The sequence below is a fragment of the Mercenaria mercenaria genome, chromosome 8, assembly GCF_021730395.1.
Source record: "Mercenaria mercenaria strain notata chromosome 8, MADL_Memer_1, whole genome shotgun sequence".
Taxonomy (NCBI): Eukaryota; Metazoa; Mollusca; class Bivalvia; order Venerida; family Veneridae; genus Mercenaria; species Mercenaria mercenaria.
The window spans coordinates 22,570,565-22,587,583 of NC_069368.1; the positions used below are offsets into that span (position 1 = coordinate 22,570,565).

General features: G+C 34.7%; 1 protein-coding gene across 1 annotated transcript in view; it reads left to right on the forward strand.

Moving 5' to 3' along the window:
- Window positions 1-5,003: 5,003 nt before the first annotated feature.
- Window positions 5,004-17,019, forward strand: part of LOC123565465 (uncharacterized) — a 40,623-nt gene continuing 28,607 nt past the window's right edge. The window contains exon 1 of the mRNA XM_045359332.2: window positions 5,004-5,242. Coding sequence (XP_045215267.2) covers window positions 5,200-5,242 — 43 coding nt within the window. The 5' untranslated portion in view covers window positions 5,004-5,199. The remainder of the gene's footprint in view (window positions 5,243-17,019) is intronic.

The window sequence follows — 17,019 nt, forward strand, 5'->3', positions numbered from 1 at the left end:
GTCTTCTGCAAAGGCATTGAATACATGCGTTCAACATTCTAAAGGATTATATTTTTGTGGCTTACATTACATGCTTTCTGTTGCCTTGGCCTATGTTAGGATTTCACCTGGCTTTTTAAACACTATTCTTTGACTTAGAACATGGTGGGGGTAAGAGTGAGGTAAGGTGAGCCATAAAACAGTTTAAACTCCCCAGCGGTGGTTTTTACACTGACCGTTACAAGGCCGTGCCCCACTGTGTTCCTTTATTTGTTTGTTTTGTCCTTGGGTGTTTACTGTGTGTGTGTGTGTTGGTCGTGTGCGCGTCCGCGTGCTGGGTTTACGTTTGGGGAGGGTGCCTGATTAGAACGTGGCTTTTTCCTGTTGGACGTTCATCCTTGTTTTTAGTATCGTTTATATGGAAGAAGCATGTATTTTGCGACACCGTTCTTTCAATGAGTTTACGAAGTGCTGTAGCTATTTATCAGAGTTTAACTAATGCAGTAGCTTTTATTTTATTTAACTTGTGGACAGAAGTACTAAATTATTTAGATGATTTCGCTGGTGTAGAGAAACCAAACTTAGATCAAACAGCATATTTAACTATTGGAAAAGATATTGTACAGTGTGGTATTGAGGAGTCCTTAGACAAAAGTTGCCTCCCGCTTCAATTGTAATTTTTTTTATTTAATACGCTTAAAATGACAATGGAAGTAACTCCAGAATGTGTACAAAAAGTTATATAGCTGGTTACATATTGGTCACACAAGTCTAAAGCTACATTAGAAGAACAATCCTTGTTAGAAAAGTTAAATCATATAGGAGCTTGTGTTAAATCTAGTATGGTTATTATAAGAAGATTGTTAATTTGGTTGTACGAGTTACATGGATCAGCAAACCATAGTTTACATAATGTTCCAACTGAAGTTCAGAGTACGTATTTTAGAGGATTATTTCTTTTACCATTTTATAATTGTGTCTCCTATTGAGGTCTTTTGGCTCCTGGTCTAACTGGATGAAGTCCTTTCATCAGATTCGTATTTTTAAATTAGAAGCATATGGCAGTTTCTGGAAATGTCACGTTTTTCACACACTTTCCCCAAACACATTTTGCAGAGAAATTTGCATATTAGTAGTTCAGGTAGTTTGTCTACATTTATGGGGAAAATATTTCACAGCATTTCACAGCATAACAAAATTCTTGTACTTTGTGATAATCAGTTTGTATAACTTTAAACACGGGAAAAACATGTTTTTTTTACTATAATGCCTTAGAGAAATATGCTTTTGAGCACCTGTTGATGAATTTGAAACTACAGCTTAATTTTTACCTTCCCAGGAAAACCGCATTGCAGAATATTTATCTAGATGGCATTTAGGCAAAATGCATGAGGAGCAATTCAGGCAGTTGAGTCAAGGCATTGGATTGTTAGAATGGGAAGTCTTATTGTCAGACTTCAAATGTTTGAACGACTGGTAACTCATTGCCTTACTTATTGTCGTGTTTTGTTTAACAAGACAATGGAAAGTTTAATTTCTATGACTTACAACATGCTGGGTTTTCTTGTAAAGATAATCTGGTATACTGGTGTTTATTCGTTTGCATTCTTTCTTATGGCAAGAAAACCAAACTTTGTTCCAACTCATACAAAAGATATAATTAAACCTAAATTTCTTTTAAGAAAATATGTGGAAAGATCTGAATGTAATGTTATAGCTTTAAAGCAGACAAAAACCATTCAAGCTAGTGAAAGAAAATTATTGACTACTTTGAATGTCATAAAAGATTTGGTATTGTGTGCAGTTAAGGCTTTCAATCAGGGCTTTTATATTTCGATCTTCTCAGATCATTCAGCACGAGTTTTATATCGTCTTACCGGTACTGTTTAGTTTCTCATCTTTAAAATTTCTGCCTGGGTGGTTCTCATACTCCCACTTTCACAGCTTTGGGTATTGCATAATTACCCCTTGGATACGGTGCCTGCTTTTTAATTTTGTCTTTTGGCAGTTTTGTGATATGCAGGCTCCATGCCCTCTTCTAAATTCCAGTTTGTTTAGTTCTGCCCATTGTTTTGCTCGTTTAGTGCAAACTCATTATTTTAACTGGGGATCATAGTGCTCTGTGCTTCAGAGAAATCTACCCTTACCTATTATCTTTTGAGCAGAACTCAACATTTACACATGCTGCAAGTACAAAAGTAATATAGAAACATTCGCAGATGTGTCCATACGGCGGTGCAAATGGAACCTTTAATGTTTTGTTTTTAATGATGCACTAGCGTGTAATTCCCTGATAAACATAGCCACAGAGCCACGCATTTGCATAGTAGGCCCACAACAAAAAGAAGATGTAATGGAAAAATATTTAAGACGGGTTGCTTCAAACATCCAACAAGTACATATAAATTTATGCAAAATATGGCAAAATTGGGCCGGTGGGGGTGGGGGGTGAAGGAACCCGAAGGCTAGAGTGCGTGGGCGGTAGCATGTATTTCCAACACCGTGCATGAACAGGCTCAATCAAACCAAGCCTGCAACATTTTCGTTTTTGTCGCGTTGAGCGACCTGTGGAGTTTCGAATTTTTCTATATCAATCAAACGGTTGATAAATTACCAGCTCCGGAAGGGGCTCCGCTTTCTATTATAAAGTCAGACAAAGTTGTTTCCTATAATTTATTCCTAACAAAACTAAGGCCAGTAATCAGAGATATTGGACTGAAGCCCAAACGGGTTACCATGCATTCAATTAGAAGTGATTTGGCAACTCTAGCCATCAGACTTGACATTCAAGCAGATATCGTTCAGCTAATTGTTTAGCGTTCTGATGCGTATAAGAAGTACACTCAGTATTTTCTTCGTCACAAATTTGAAATTTCGCAATTTATAAGTTAAAATATAATCAAGCAAACATAAATATAATTTTTAAAGACAATATGGTTTCTGATAACATCGAATGAGGAATTTCCGTCTTAACAGAGGACATTTTTCTTTGGTCAGTTGGATGTTTCAACCTACTGCACAGAGATGCCTGCATAAGATGATTAGAAGTCTATACCGATTGTTAAAGATAATTTAATTTGAAAGTAGACAACAATTTCGTCCAAAACGCCAGTTGAGAGTTGTAATAACCAACATTTTAGATTACTAGAATAAACATGTTTTTAATGTCTGGGTTGTTTCTTTTGTACATAATTTCTTTGAGACACAGAAGATCATCATACATATAAAACTTGTTAGTGAAACTTACAAATACTGAATAGTTTTTTTCTCCACATTTCTTGTTGCGTTCTTTATGATAAATCATATGTATGATACATATCTATATATGATTTTCTCATTGCAGATGTTGTTTGAAGAGTCGTTATATCAGGGATTCAATTGTATTTTTTGTCACCAGTTACTGTACAGTCTTTTCCAGGAGCTACTGTAACAATTGGTGAATTGTCATTCTTCGTTAGCAGAAAAAAGGTAAATTTGTATGATAAGCCATTTATCATTTTACATGTGGGTACCAATCATATCAGTAATCAAGATTCATTGGTTGCAATGTCTTCTGATTTCTCCAATCTAACTGCCTCATCTAGAACAGAGAACCCTTCTATTTATATAATAGTATCTTCAGTACTTCCTTGTCATGCGGGTAATGAAGAAATAGATTAATTAAAGAAATAAATCATTTTGTAGAAGATACTTTAGCTGCTAATCCAGACTTTGTGTTTATCCAGTCATACAGACCATTTTCTTTTAAAGGATCTATGAAACGTTACGTGTATTATCAATTAGACGGAGGCCTTCATTTAAACTCTGAAGGAGCAAACCGTTTCAGATTTATCTTTTTGAAAGTCATTTCGACTCTATCATAAAAATATGCTTGCATAATTAACAGTCTAAAATCAATAAAATTTTTGTATAACAGAAAATTCAAGAATTTTGAATATGTTATTTTTGTCTTATTTGTAGATACCAGTCTTGAATCCTTGTTATTAAGGTAAAGATGAGATGTTCCTGAAATACTTCATTTGCTTGTTAATGGGCTGTTATTTGGCGGGTGTTAATATCAAAATAGACATTTTAGTAAAACACTTGAGTTTTGACTTACAACTGGATTTCACTTCCATAAGTTGTATATTGAAATTGAGATTATTGCTCAAGTAATGTTGTATGTAGCTTATTTATTATCTATAATTGTTTATCGGATCATGTGATCAAATATTTTTTGATTTATGACACATCCTAGGATCATTAGATTTATTAATATCTTTAATGATTGTTGTTTCTTAGTTGTAGTTTTTAAGCCAGAAATTAATTAGCAGTACATGGTAGCAACATACAGCGTAAACAGTTAAAGGTAAGTGTAAATTTCCCGGAAGCATAGGGCAGTCCAATCGCAGCCAGGGAATACTCTTTCAGTTATTACACAGTCTTCATATTCTTATTCTATTTTCATTTGCATAGATAAATATATATAATAAAAGATTAATAGCATTACATCGAGTAATATGTACTCGTTCTTTAGCGGAATTACATAACGCTCCTTATGTCGGGCAATATTTCCGCCGCAGAACTCCTGCATATTAGCTTTTGATACAAAGCAAATAACCTATAATAATGAAAATCGAACGAAATATATTAACATAAACAACACGCAATTTCAGTCATAAAGCTGAAATGAATGTTTTACCTTAGACACTAGTAAATTTCGTCAATGAAAACAGTGAAAGAGACTGGGTTGAAATACGAAATACATACCTTTAATACACATTTTCGTTTGATGTTAAGCTTAAAACTAAAACACAAGTATAATTAATGAGGTTCTATGTCTTCAAAGCCCTATACAATATTGCTTTGTAAGTGAATGAAGATGTTTCACACACAAACATTATACCATTATTATGTATAGACTTCCACGCTTCAGGTGCGTATGAAAGTCTACAAGAAGTTATCTGATTTTTAAACTATACTACCCTCGAACAATTTGCCATGATCGACAGCAATTATACACCAGTAGAATGCGCAGTCGCTATTGTGCACATACTTGTTTAAGATCAATTTAAAACTGCAGTATGTAGAGGAAAAACATAATTTGCAAATACGTTGTTTTTATGTTCGGAAACATTGAATTATGGTTTCAATTTATTTCGTTTTTTCAGTGTAAATGAATTGTTTGAGCTTTGCACGGTATAAGACTAGTGCTGATCCCATGTGCAGACATTGAAAAAAATGAAGGATATATTCACCATAGCAATCACTTTGCTATTTATAGGTAAAATTTACTATATATTCACTGTCGCAAATTTAAAAATGACTCATTTTATTAAAGAAATAAATATAGCTAATGTATAATATCCTGTGCATATATAAAACTGAGATATTATTAGTTACACTGCTTGTTGGTGACAGGATACGGGATATACGCTGTCGAGGAAATCCATATCAGGCGAGAGCGAAGCTCGAGCCTGATATGGATTTTCGAGACAGCGTATATCCCGTATCTTGTCACCAACAAGCTGTGTAACGATTTTATCTTGCCGACTACCCTTTACTTACACGCTATTATGTAATAATTTGTCAATTAACAAAGCGGCAGCCATTTTTTTAAAATCAAAATTCATATCTGAAATGTACTAGCAGGATATGGAATATATCCTGTCTCCACGTGACGTCTATTGGCCAATAGAAATGCAAGAAACTTGTAGGAGGCAAGATAAATTTGATTACCACTGTAATTCTGTACATAATCATGCGGCCCCTATTGGAACAACACTCAGAATGAACATTTTAAGTGCTACTAATCACATTTGCCATATCAATGTGACATTCACTAAAGTTTTATTATTATTATTATTGCAGAATCATATTTTGTTCTGGTCTGGGAAAACTAAAAATGCGGGAAAAATCATAAAAACAAACATTTTTAAAAATTTTCGAGGATTATTATTATTATTAACAAAAACAAAGTCCCGTAACTGCAGATTTTTTCTAAAAGAACCTCACATGCACCATGCACAACTAGGTTTACTTCTGATCACTTGAGTTAAGTTTCATTAAATTGTGTATAGGTTCAGGAGATTAGGCGCGCACAAGTTTGCATATGCAGACTCTATGTGTACAGTATAGTAACAAAAACAAAGTCACGTAAAATAGTTTGAAAGAACCTAACATGTACCATGCACAGCTGCTGTTGTTATTGATCACTTGTGTGAAGTTTCATGAAATTGTGTCAAGGAGATGAGGAGAGTTGGTGCAAACAAGATTGTGTCCACGGACAGACAGACAGATTGACAAACAGACAATCGGAAACCCGTATACACACCCATTTACAATTTCGTTGTTCGGGAGTACAAAAACGGTTTCATGATTCAAATAATTGAGATAAAAAAATAAAACTGTCTTTATATTGAATGATAAACCGACAAACTATACTCAAAAAATAAACACGCAACGCCTATTTCTGGCAAATATTTCATTCTTGCAACTTACATTTTTATATACATTTATCAATATCATTTAATCTCAACTGTAGTAGTTTCTCGTGTGATATTCAAAGCATGACCTGTTGTAATTCTTGTTCATACAGTATCAACAGAATGGAAATTTAAACAAATGATAATGGATGTTAAAGTAAACTGTGAACCACCATTTCTGCAAAATTATCAATAATAATAACGCAATTTAACTCAGTTATTCGAAGAATATTTAGAGCTGGTGTATGCACCAGGCAGTCTGCGTCGCCGTCATTGATGTCAGGCATTGGTTAAAGATTTTGTCTAATTAATCACTGCATGTACTTGTTAAAACTGCATGTACTTGTTAAAACTTCACACAATGCTTCTTTTTCATCAGTCCTACTGAAATAACCCAGTAAGATATATTGAATTAAATACAAATTGCATGCCTTAATTTCGGCGTGATTCTGTTTTAACGTACTTACATACCATGTAGAATCTCTTGGCTCAAATTTATTGAGATAATGGCCCTTATATCCTTACCATAATAAAAATCAAATTTTAAAAAACGTAACTCGGTTTCGTACATCTTTCCCAGTTATGTTCCTTATCTAAACTTAGAAGTTGTGTAATACCTGACACGCCTTGTTATTACAAGGAATCGGTAAAACTGATGCATGTGCTTGTCCCAGTATGGGGAATATCGTATTAGAAACAAAAATAGAGATATTAAAAAGAAGAAAATTGAATAAAGGGAAATGATTAAAGCAAGGGACATAGCATTAAGTGTAATTGTTGCCTCTATCATTTTGTGAAGTTGCAATGAATTGCCATTTATACTTTTCAATTAATGCTCCGGACAAGCCTAATTTTGTATAATAAAGAGAGATAATTAAAAAAATGGTAAAGTAAAGTTATGGTTCTTTGACACTGCACTTCCCGTCAATGGCTTCTATCATTTTGTGAGGTTTCAATGAAATGCCATTTATACATTTCAAGTAATGCGCCGGACAAGCCTTATTTTGTATAATAAAGGGAGATACTTCAAAAACTAGGTAAAGTAGAGGACCACTAGATTATGCCACATACAAAATATCAAAGCCCTTGCTTCTGTGGTTTTGGACAAGAAGATTTTTAAAGTTTTTCCCTTTGGTTTTTATGGCAATTAGAGTTCTGTATGGAATTTATTTCTTTGATTATTTTTCAATCAGGATCATGCAAGAAACATTTCTGTGAGGTTTCATCAAAATTGGACTGGTGGTTTAGGCTGGGAGGTGTTGACGGACGACGTAGGCAGACGACGCCGGACGCCGGACAATCACTGGCCACAAAAGCTCACCATTGAGCGCTTCGTGCTCAGGTGCGCTAATGGGAGATAATTGAAAAAATAAGTAAGGTAGAGTTATGGTTCTTTGACACTGCACTTTGTCTCAAGGACCTCTATGAGTATGTGAAGGTTCAATCAAATGCCATTAGTTTTTTTTCCAAGCTATACACAGGACAAAATTGTGGACGGACGGACAAAGCAGTAACTATATGCTCGCCCTTTGGAGAGCATAAAATTCATTATCAACTGTAATTGACAAGCGTTTACTGAAGTGTAGGTACTAAATATCATTCAGTAATTTTTTTACTGTGGAGACGACCAACGCATACATTGTATCTGACTGACTACGATAAAGGACCTTGTGTGACCTTGTATGACATAAAATCGACTACATTTTTAATCATGCCAACGTCACGCTCGAAAACGTTTAGCAACGTATAAAGCTCAGTTTTACTGAATAACTTGGTCAATTTGATATGTGTCAAGATGTTTTCCTTCAACCGTCGAACTTTTGTTTATCCGAATATAATCAATCCGAGTAAGAATTTCACAGGCGGTAATATACATGTTCTCCACATAGGTCGTGTATCGAGTGTCACAAAATGTATGTTGCATTTTTACTTTTTAGCGTAAAACCCATAGGACGAATATCCATTAGGAAAAGTCAAGTTCGAATAACGTACCCACCCCCTCAAAATGGTATCCCCATAATTGTCTATATGGTCCGAGAGCTCACGGACTTTTATTGCAACAACTGAGGCCAAAAGAAGTTTATACATTTTTGGAAACAATATTTCATATCCTCCATGAAAACCCATTTCTTAAGTGTCAAAGCCGTGCCTATCTATATTTTGATCACTTATGTTTGTGATAGGGGAGGTAAAATTCACTTGTAAAATATTAGGGGGTAGGGTAAAGTTTACGTCTGCCAGTTTTTTCACTATTTAATTACAGTAACAATTAAATTGTCAGTAATTGTATGTATGTCAAACAATTACAGCAATAAGGAATTTATCAAAATGGAATGAAGGGCAAACTTGATATTCAAGGTCAAAGGTCAAATTCATGTAAAAATCACAAAATTTGGCATATTTGAAATTTATTTTTATTTTTAGAAAATAGTTTGTTATCTTAAGACACTCATCTTTATCTATGTAATGTGTATATATTAGCAAAAATCAGAAATACAAATATTATTGCAAAACGTCAAGGTCAGTCCTAATAATTTAAGGTCAAGTTCATTTCCATGCACAAATGTGAAAACTGTTGCCTGTACTTTTTCTAATCTGTGCAATATGTCTTCACATTATTAGTCGCCGAAGTTAATTCATTTTAATGTCTGTATGTCGGGGCAAAGTCAGCAGTGAAAATGTAACCCAAAAAACTGCAAAGGAGAAAGCTGATATCAGAGGTCAAATGTCAAATTTGGGGGGAAAATACATAGATAGCTTCCTATTTGAAAAATAACAGATACCTTTCTTATTATAAGTAATTACTCGTTAGTTAGTTTAATGTATATATGTCCCACAATGTCAGTAATAAAATATAGTATGGAATGGGTCAAGTTAAGATATGATATTAAGGGTCAAAGTTCATTTTAAATAAAGGGATGAAAAATTAGCTCTTTACCATTTCTCTTTGTTGATAATACCTTGTCGATATTAGTCAATAATATCTGTTCATTTTTATGTTTAAATGTTAGGAAATGTCTGGTATGCACATACAATTTCAAAACATTTAAGGTTAACCATACTTTCAAAGGTCAAAGGTCAAAAGAGTGGGGAAAATGTTGCAATAATATCACCTGCTTTTAATAATAATTATTGTTTAAGGTATCTGTTTTGTCATGTTAACAATGATCATTTTACTATATATTTGTCAGACGATAACTTGAAAGAGAAAATAAGTCAAGGTCAAATCTGACTTAAAGGTCAGGGGTCATTTTTGCATAAAAGATCAAAGTAGTTGTAATCTAACTCATTACTATGTTCAAAATTAGCTTATTATTACAATTCACTTTTGGCAATTTATTTTAATGTGTTCATGTCAAACAAGGGTAGCAATGTAGGTCTTAAGTCAAGGCCAAACCTATCATCAAAGGTCAAGGGTCACATTTGTGTGAAAATAAGCAAACACAGCATTTGTATAATGATTTTTCTTCATTGGGTATTTTTGTCAAAACTAGTGACGAATCATTATTCGTTTAAAGGTATATATAACAGATGATATCATTCTTTCTTGATTATGAAAAATGAGTCAAGGCCTAACCTGACATTAAAGGTCAAAGGTGAGGGTCTTCAAGGAACTCACAGTATAAAGAACCGGTTGGAACAAGTTGAGGAGCCAATGGAAAGATCCTACGACAAGCGTACACAGACACCGTTCGGCCAACTACAGAGTACGCGTCACCTCATGGGTAACAGCTTCCTAAACCAGTAAAGATAAACAGGACAAGGTTCGAAATTCAGGCCCGAGAATAATTCTCTTACCAATGAAAACAACTCTAATAAAGAAATGGAAAAGACTTTTAACCTTGAGCCATTAGAGACAAGACGAGAGTACAAAAGCCCTTGTGCAGGCAGAGAAGGCAAAGAGACTACCATCACATCCAATCCACTCAAAACTCGAGAGCAAAACCAAGAACGGATTGAAACGACAGAGTCTCACTCATATCGTCAAAGAACTACAAAAAGGGAAAGTAAAAGCAATGGATGCAGAAGCAGGGCCGCTTGTACCCTATCAATGGGTTCCTGGACATTGTGCTTCGAAGACCAGATTGGAGGTAGGAAAACAGATTCAAGCATCCAGCACACTCTTGGATCCAAGCATATACCTATGGATCAGTGGCAAAAGCATTTCAGAATGCTGGAAGTGGTGCCCGACAGCTCCACTCTCACTCTCTATTATTCAGTCGGCAATAGATGCTCCAACTTCACAGCCGAGATGCAAGCCCTCACATTGGCCATACTCCAATTGTATGAGCGAGGAGAAAAGGGAGAGAATGTTGTTTTCCTAACAGACTCCGAGTCAACTCTTCAGACTCTCTCAGCAGGTCAATCAGACATCTTAACGAGACAGCTGCTAAAAACATACATCTCCTGTCTGAGAGCATAAATGTAACATTTCAATGGATTCCTGCACATGTGAGCAAAGCCGGATATGAAGCTGCAGACAAACTTTCAAAGGAAGCATCCATGCAAGTACAACCCCAACCTCCAACTTCATACAGAGAAGCTCAGACTCTACTGAAGAACAGCTTTGCGTCAGACCGGAAGAACATAAATTGAGGCTACCTGCCCCATCATGACAGTCTACACAAGCTAATCAGGCACATCCAAACAACTATTCTCCAGCTGTGCACTGGACACTGTGGCCTGAGAAAACACATGAAGAAGCTTGGTGCTGCAAAGACAGCTAAATAACAGTGCGGATTAGAGGAACAAACCAACACTATTCCTCATCCTGCAGACCTGTTCCTATTTGGAAGAAGCACGCCAGAACGTTTGGTTCAAAGACATCTCATTTGAGACCAAGCTGTGGGTAGATGCCAGCGACCTGCAGAATACGGTACAATTCATTGCCGCATCTGACCTTAAAACATAAAACAGCCATAAGAAGCTGAAACGCAGTAAGTAAGGAAGCAAGTAAAGGTCAACATCAAAATGAATTAACATCAAGTTATAACGACAAGATATCTTATTAACAAAGAAATAAAATTACAGTGCTAACTTTTGAATTTTTACCCGAAAATGACATTTAGCCATTAACATCAGGGTTGATCTATGGACTCATGTCTGATGATATCATCATGACAAAACGTTTATAAACAATGAAAAGTATTGCAAAAATGCTATTTTTGCGATCTTTTACACAAAGTTGACTTTTGATCTAAGCTTTACCAGTCACTGTTTTTGGAATTAGATCTGCATTGCTGATATTGCCATACAATTATACATAAGAAAAACTATTTTCAATGAAAGAAATGACAAGTAAAATTTTAAAGAAGAAAAAAAAATAAATATGCTGTATTTTGAATTTTTACATGAAAATGACCTTTGACCTTTAATGTCAGGTTTCACCTGGAACAATTTTTTATTATCATTTCAACAGTGATATTGTCTGTTTTAGATATTTTAAGATGAATAATAAATCATTGCAAAAATGGTGCTTTTTGCGAAATTTTTAAACAAATTTAACCTTTGACCTTAAATAATAGGCTTGCTTCTGACTTATTCGGATAAGAACTAAATTGCTGACCTTGCTAAACATGTATTCATCAAAGTAATTTGGTAACAATGAATAATAACGAGCTATTTTTGAACAAAATAATGAGTAAGTATGCTGCATTTTGTGCTTTTTATACAAAAATGACTCCTAACCTTCAATACCAGGGTTGACCTTGGCATACTTTCTCTTCGATAACATCGCCTGACAAATATACAGTAAAATGAACAACGATCAGTTACTAAAATTACAAAACAAATACTGTTACACGATATAATTATTACAAACAGGTGATAATATTGCAACATTTTACACACTTTTTTGACCTTTGACCTTTGATATTATGGTTGACCTTGAATGTTTTGAAATTGTATGTGCATACCAGACATTGCCTAACATTTATACATTAAACTGAACTGATATCATTGACTAATATCGACGATATTTTATCAACAAAGAGAAAAGGTAAAGAGCTATCTTTTCATTCTTTTACTTGAAAATGACCTTTGACCCTTAATATCACATTTGAATTTGACTCATTCAAGACTTAAGACCTAAATTGCTGCCCTTGCTTGACATGTATACATTAAAATAAATTGCTAACAGTGAATTGTAAGAACAAGCTATTTTTGAACATAGTAATGAGTAAGATTACTACTACTTTGAACTTTTATGTAAAAATGACCCCTGACCTTTAAACCAGGTTTGATCTTGACTTATTTTCTCTTTCATGACATCGTCTGACAAATATAGAGTAACATAACATAGATCTGTTGCTAACATGACAAAACAAATACTTTTAAACAATAATTATTATTAAAAACAGGTGATATTATTGTATAATTTTATCCACTCTTTTAACCTTTGACCTTTGATATTATGGTTAACCTTGAATGTTTCGAAATTGTATGTGCATACCAGACATTGCCAAACATTTATACAATTAAATGAACAGATATCATTGACTAATATCGACAAGGTCATATCAACAAAAAGAGAAGTTAAAGAGCTATTTTTTCATCCCTTTACTTGAAAATGACCTTTGACCCTTAATATCACATTGAACTTGACTCATTCCAGACTATATTTCATTGCTGACATTGTGGGACATATATACATCAAACTAAATCACAAGCAATTGCTAATGATGTAAAAAGGTATCTGTTATTTTTCAAAAAGGAAGCTATTAATGCTTTTTTTCACACAAATTTGACATTTGACCTCTGATATTAACTTTACCCTTGGTAGTTTTGGGGCTGCATTTGCACTGCTGACTTTGCCTGACAAACAAACATTAAAAATGAATTAACTTCAGTGACTAATAATGTGAAGACGTATTAAACAGATTACAAAAGTTAATGGTAACAGTTTTAACATTTTTGCATGAAAATGAACTTTGAACTTCAATCATCACGGCTGACCTTGACCTTTTTCAATGATATTTGCATTTCTGAGTTTTACTGATATATACACATTACATAGATAAAGATGAGTGGTTTATGATAACAAACTATTTTCTGAGAATAAAAATAAGTTTCAAATATGCCAAATTTTGTGATTTTCTCATAAATTTGACCTTTGACCTTGAATATCAAGTTTGCCCTTCATACCATTTTGATAAATTCCTTATTGCTGTAATTGTTTGACATATATACATTTACTGACAATCCAATTGTTACTGTAATTAAACAGTGAAAAAACTGGCAGACGTTAACTTTACCCTACCCCCTAATATTTTTACAAGTGAATTTTACTTCCCCTATCACAAACATAAGTGAACAAAATATAGATAGGCACGGCTTTGACACTTAAGAAATGGGCTTTCATGGAGGATATGAAATATTGTTTCCAAAAAATGTATAAACTTCTTTTGGCCTCAATTGTTGCAATAAAAGTCCGTGAGCTCTCGGACCAATATGTGGATGTGTACATTACACAAGATTACATAGAAAAAGTAGCACACGTAGACAAGGAAGTAAAATAAAGAACACAGTGGAATACCGCTTTGGAACAAAATTGCAAAAACACCACTGGTGTCAAAACTTGTTAATGATGCAGCAAACCTCACTTTTAAACTTTCAAACCTTTCGATAATGTTTAGGTGTTGTATGACAATGTAAATAAAACAGGCTAATGCCTAACAGGTGTGCTGGCATTATACGTGCAACATATTTTTTTTTTGTGATTTATATGAATACTTAGCATAACGAATTATGAACGTAGGTGTTTTTAACATGGGTAAAATGGGCCAGCAGAGCCTAGTAAAGAAACAGTGTCTCAAATGCATTAACTTTTTCTTCTTTTTTTTGTAAATTTGTAAAGCTGAGCGGAGATGGATGATTATCATAATTCTCGGGTTATTGTTTTAGCACTGGCAAACTCTGAAGAGCCAGGGATTTTGATTCACGCGTTCGTTTTTTATACAAAAAAGAACGTTTGTATGCGGGAATCTTTACCAATATAACCATCATTGATATTGAATAACAAAATACATGTGACCATTTCATTCTGAAATCGGCTGAACTACTTTTATTAAAACAAAACAGATTTCATAGGTCCTTGATCTACTTCTTCCTTTTTTTTTTTTATCAAAATAAGAGAGGTTTTAATATGGTGGCTATGTGGGCATCTAAAGTGAGCCGTTTACGGTCTGTTGGTACAAAATACAAAATGTAACACACTGCCAAATATATTAAAATTTTAACCCCTCTGTAGCTATTTCATAAGCCCACTTTCCGAATGCGTATATTGTGGCTAAATAGGCGCTACGTGTTCAAAAGTCAATGTGGTTTTTCAGGTATATATTGTAGTAAAAATACTTAAATATTAAAATGTTCGTATCAGCTGTTCAATATCAATGTGACATTTACTCTAACGGACACACTCATTCCAGCACCGGTGTCATATGAGATGTAATTTTAAGATGAAAGCCTAGTTGCACTCGACAAACATACTGACCTCCAGGTTGATGCTAAACAATCTCTGCACAGTGAAGATCACCTTTCTAATTTTGGTTATTAATAGCACTGAGTTGTTAGCTGAAGTAAGTGATCGGATTGCTGTAATGAGTAAATACCACTTGAAATAGGTTTTATATCAAAGATGGTCCCAGTGTTGAAGCATATTATAAATTCCTTTACATATAGCTGAGCAGATTATGTCACAAATGTTCCTCTAATTGTACCCTTTCGAAAAATAAACGTTAGCCACACCAAAATCAGGATGGCTGCCATTTCAAAGACCGAGAGCCGCTTCTTATCAGCTCACCTGAGCCGAAAGCTCAAGGTGAGCTATTGTGATCGCTCACCGTCCGGCATCCGTCCACACTTTCCTTTAAAAAACAACATCTCTTCCTAAACCATCAGGTCAATTTTGTTGAAACTTCACAGGGATGTTACTTGGATAGTCGTCTTTAACACTTGTTCAAAGAATTGAATTCCATACAAAACTCTGGTTGCCATGGCAACCGATAGGAAAATCTTAAAAAATACTTTTGTCCAAAACAACAGGGCCTAAAGATTTGATATTTAGTATGTCAACTGGTAGACTAAGGTTGGTCAAATTTTCACCCTAGGGTTGAATATGGCCTCCCCCTTTGTCATATAGTTTACAGAGATTTATAAAAGGAAAAGCTTTGAAAATCTTCTTGTCCGAAACCACAGAACCTATTGCTTTGATATTTGGTGAATAGCATCATTTATTAGACCTCTACCAAGTTTATTCAAATTATACCCCCACGGTCAAATATGGCCCCGCCCCGGGGGGGTCAAATGGTTTATAAAGACTTGTAAAGGGAACACTTTGAAAATCTTCTTGTCCAAAACCACAGGGCCTAGGCTTTGAATTTGGTATGTAGCATCATCTAATGGTCCTCTACCAAGTTCGTCGAATTATTGCCCTATGGTTATGGGGAAAAACTTTGAAAATAATCTTTTCAAAAAAGAACACAGAGCCTATGGCTTTGATATTTGGTATGAAGCATTATCTAGTTGTCTTCTACCAAAATTATTCAAATTGTCCTCCTTCAATCAAATATGGCCCCGCCTCGGGGGTCAAATGGTTAATATAAAAAATCTACTTGTCCAAAATCATAGAGCCTAGGGCTTTGATATTTAATATGTAGCATCAGCTAATGGTTCTCTACATAGTTTGTTATAATTATTCCTCTAGGACCAATTATGGTTCTGCCAGTGGGGACGGGGATCATGTGGTTTATATAGACTATTTTAGGGGAAAACTTTGAAAATCTTCTTGTACAAAACCACAGGACGTAGGGCTTTGGTGTTTGGTATGTAGCATCATCGAATGCTCCTCTACCAAGAGTGTTCAAATTATACCCCTGGTATTTATTATGGCCCGTCCAGGGGATACATGGTTTAAATAGAAAAAACTTTTAAAAAATGTCTTAAACTACAAGGCCAAGAGCTTATAGTCAGTATGCTTTATGCTGTAGTGGTTGAACTCTACCAAAATTATTCAAATCATGATCCTGGGAACAGTATAGGCGACGCCCAGGTGGTCCCTTATTTTACATAGTCTTATTTGTTTTTGAAGCAGTGGCAAAGAAATGTGTTTAAGCAAGCAACTAAACTCGATATAGGGCCGTCATGGCGCTCTTGTTAAAGATTACAGTGTAAAAAAGGTTCCAGAACTTCCTGAAACTTATACAATTGTTCACCCTGCTATTTTAAACACCATAAAATCTACCCCTGCAAAGGTTGATTACCCAGTCAATCTTGTGCCTTCAACTCTCAAATGAATTTGAATGGTTGGTGAAGGTAAGCCTTGCTACTTATGAAAAAAGTCAGTATGCATGATCTGTGCATCATGCATCTAAGAAAAGAGGTCTAGGATTTGAAGTAAGCATTGCTTCATTTTTACCCCTTCTTCGTGGTGCAATCTATTCCATTGCCACAGTATATTGTCAAGCCTACAGTCAGATACCTTAACCCTTGCCAAATGACTGTAATCACTGCAGATATATCGATGGCATAGTGATATATGGAAATAAGTGGTAGTTAACACCTTTTTGAAAATTTACAT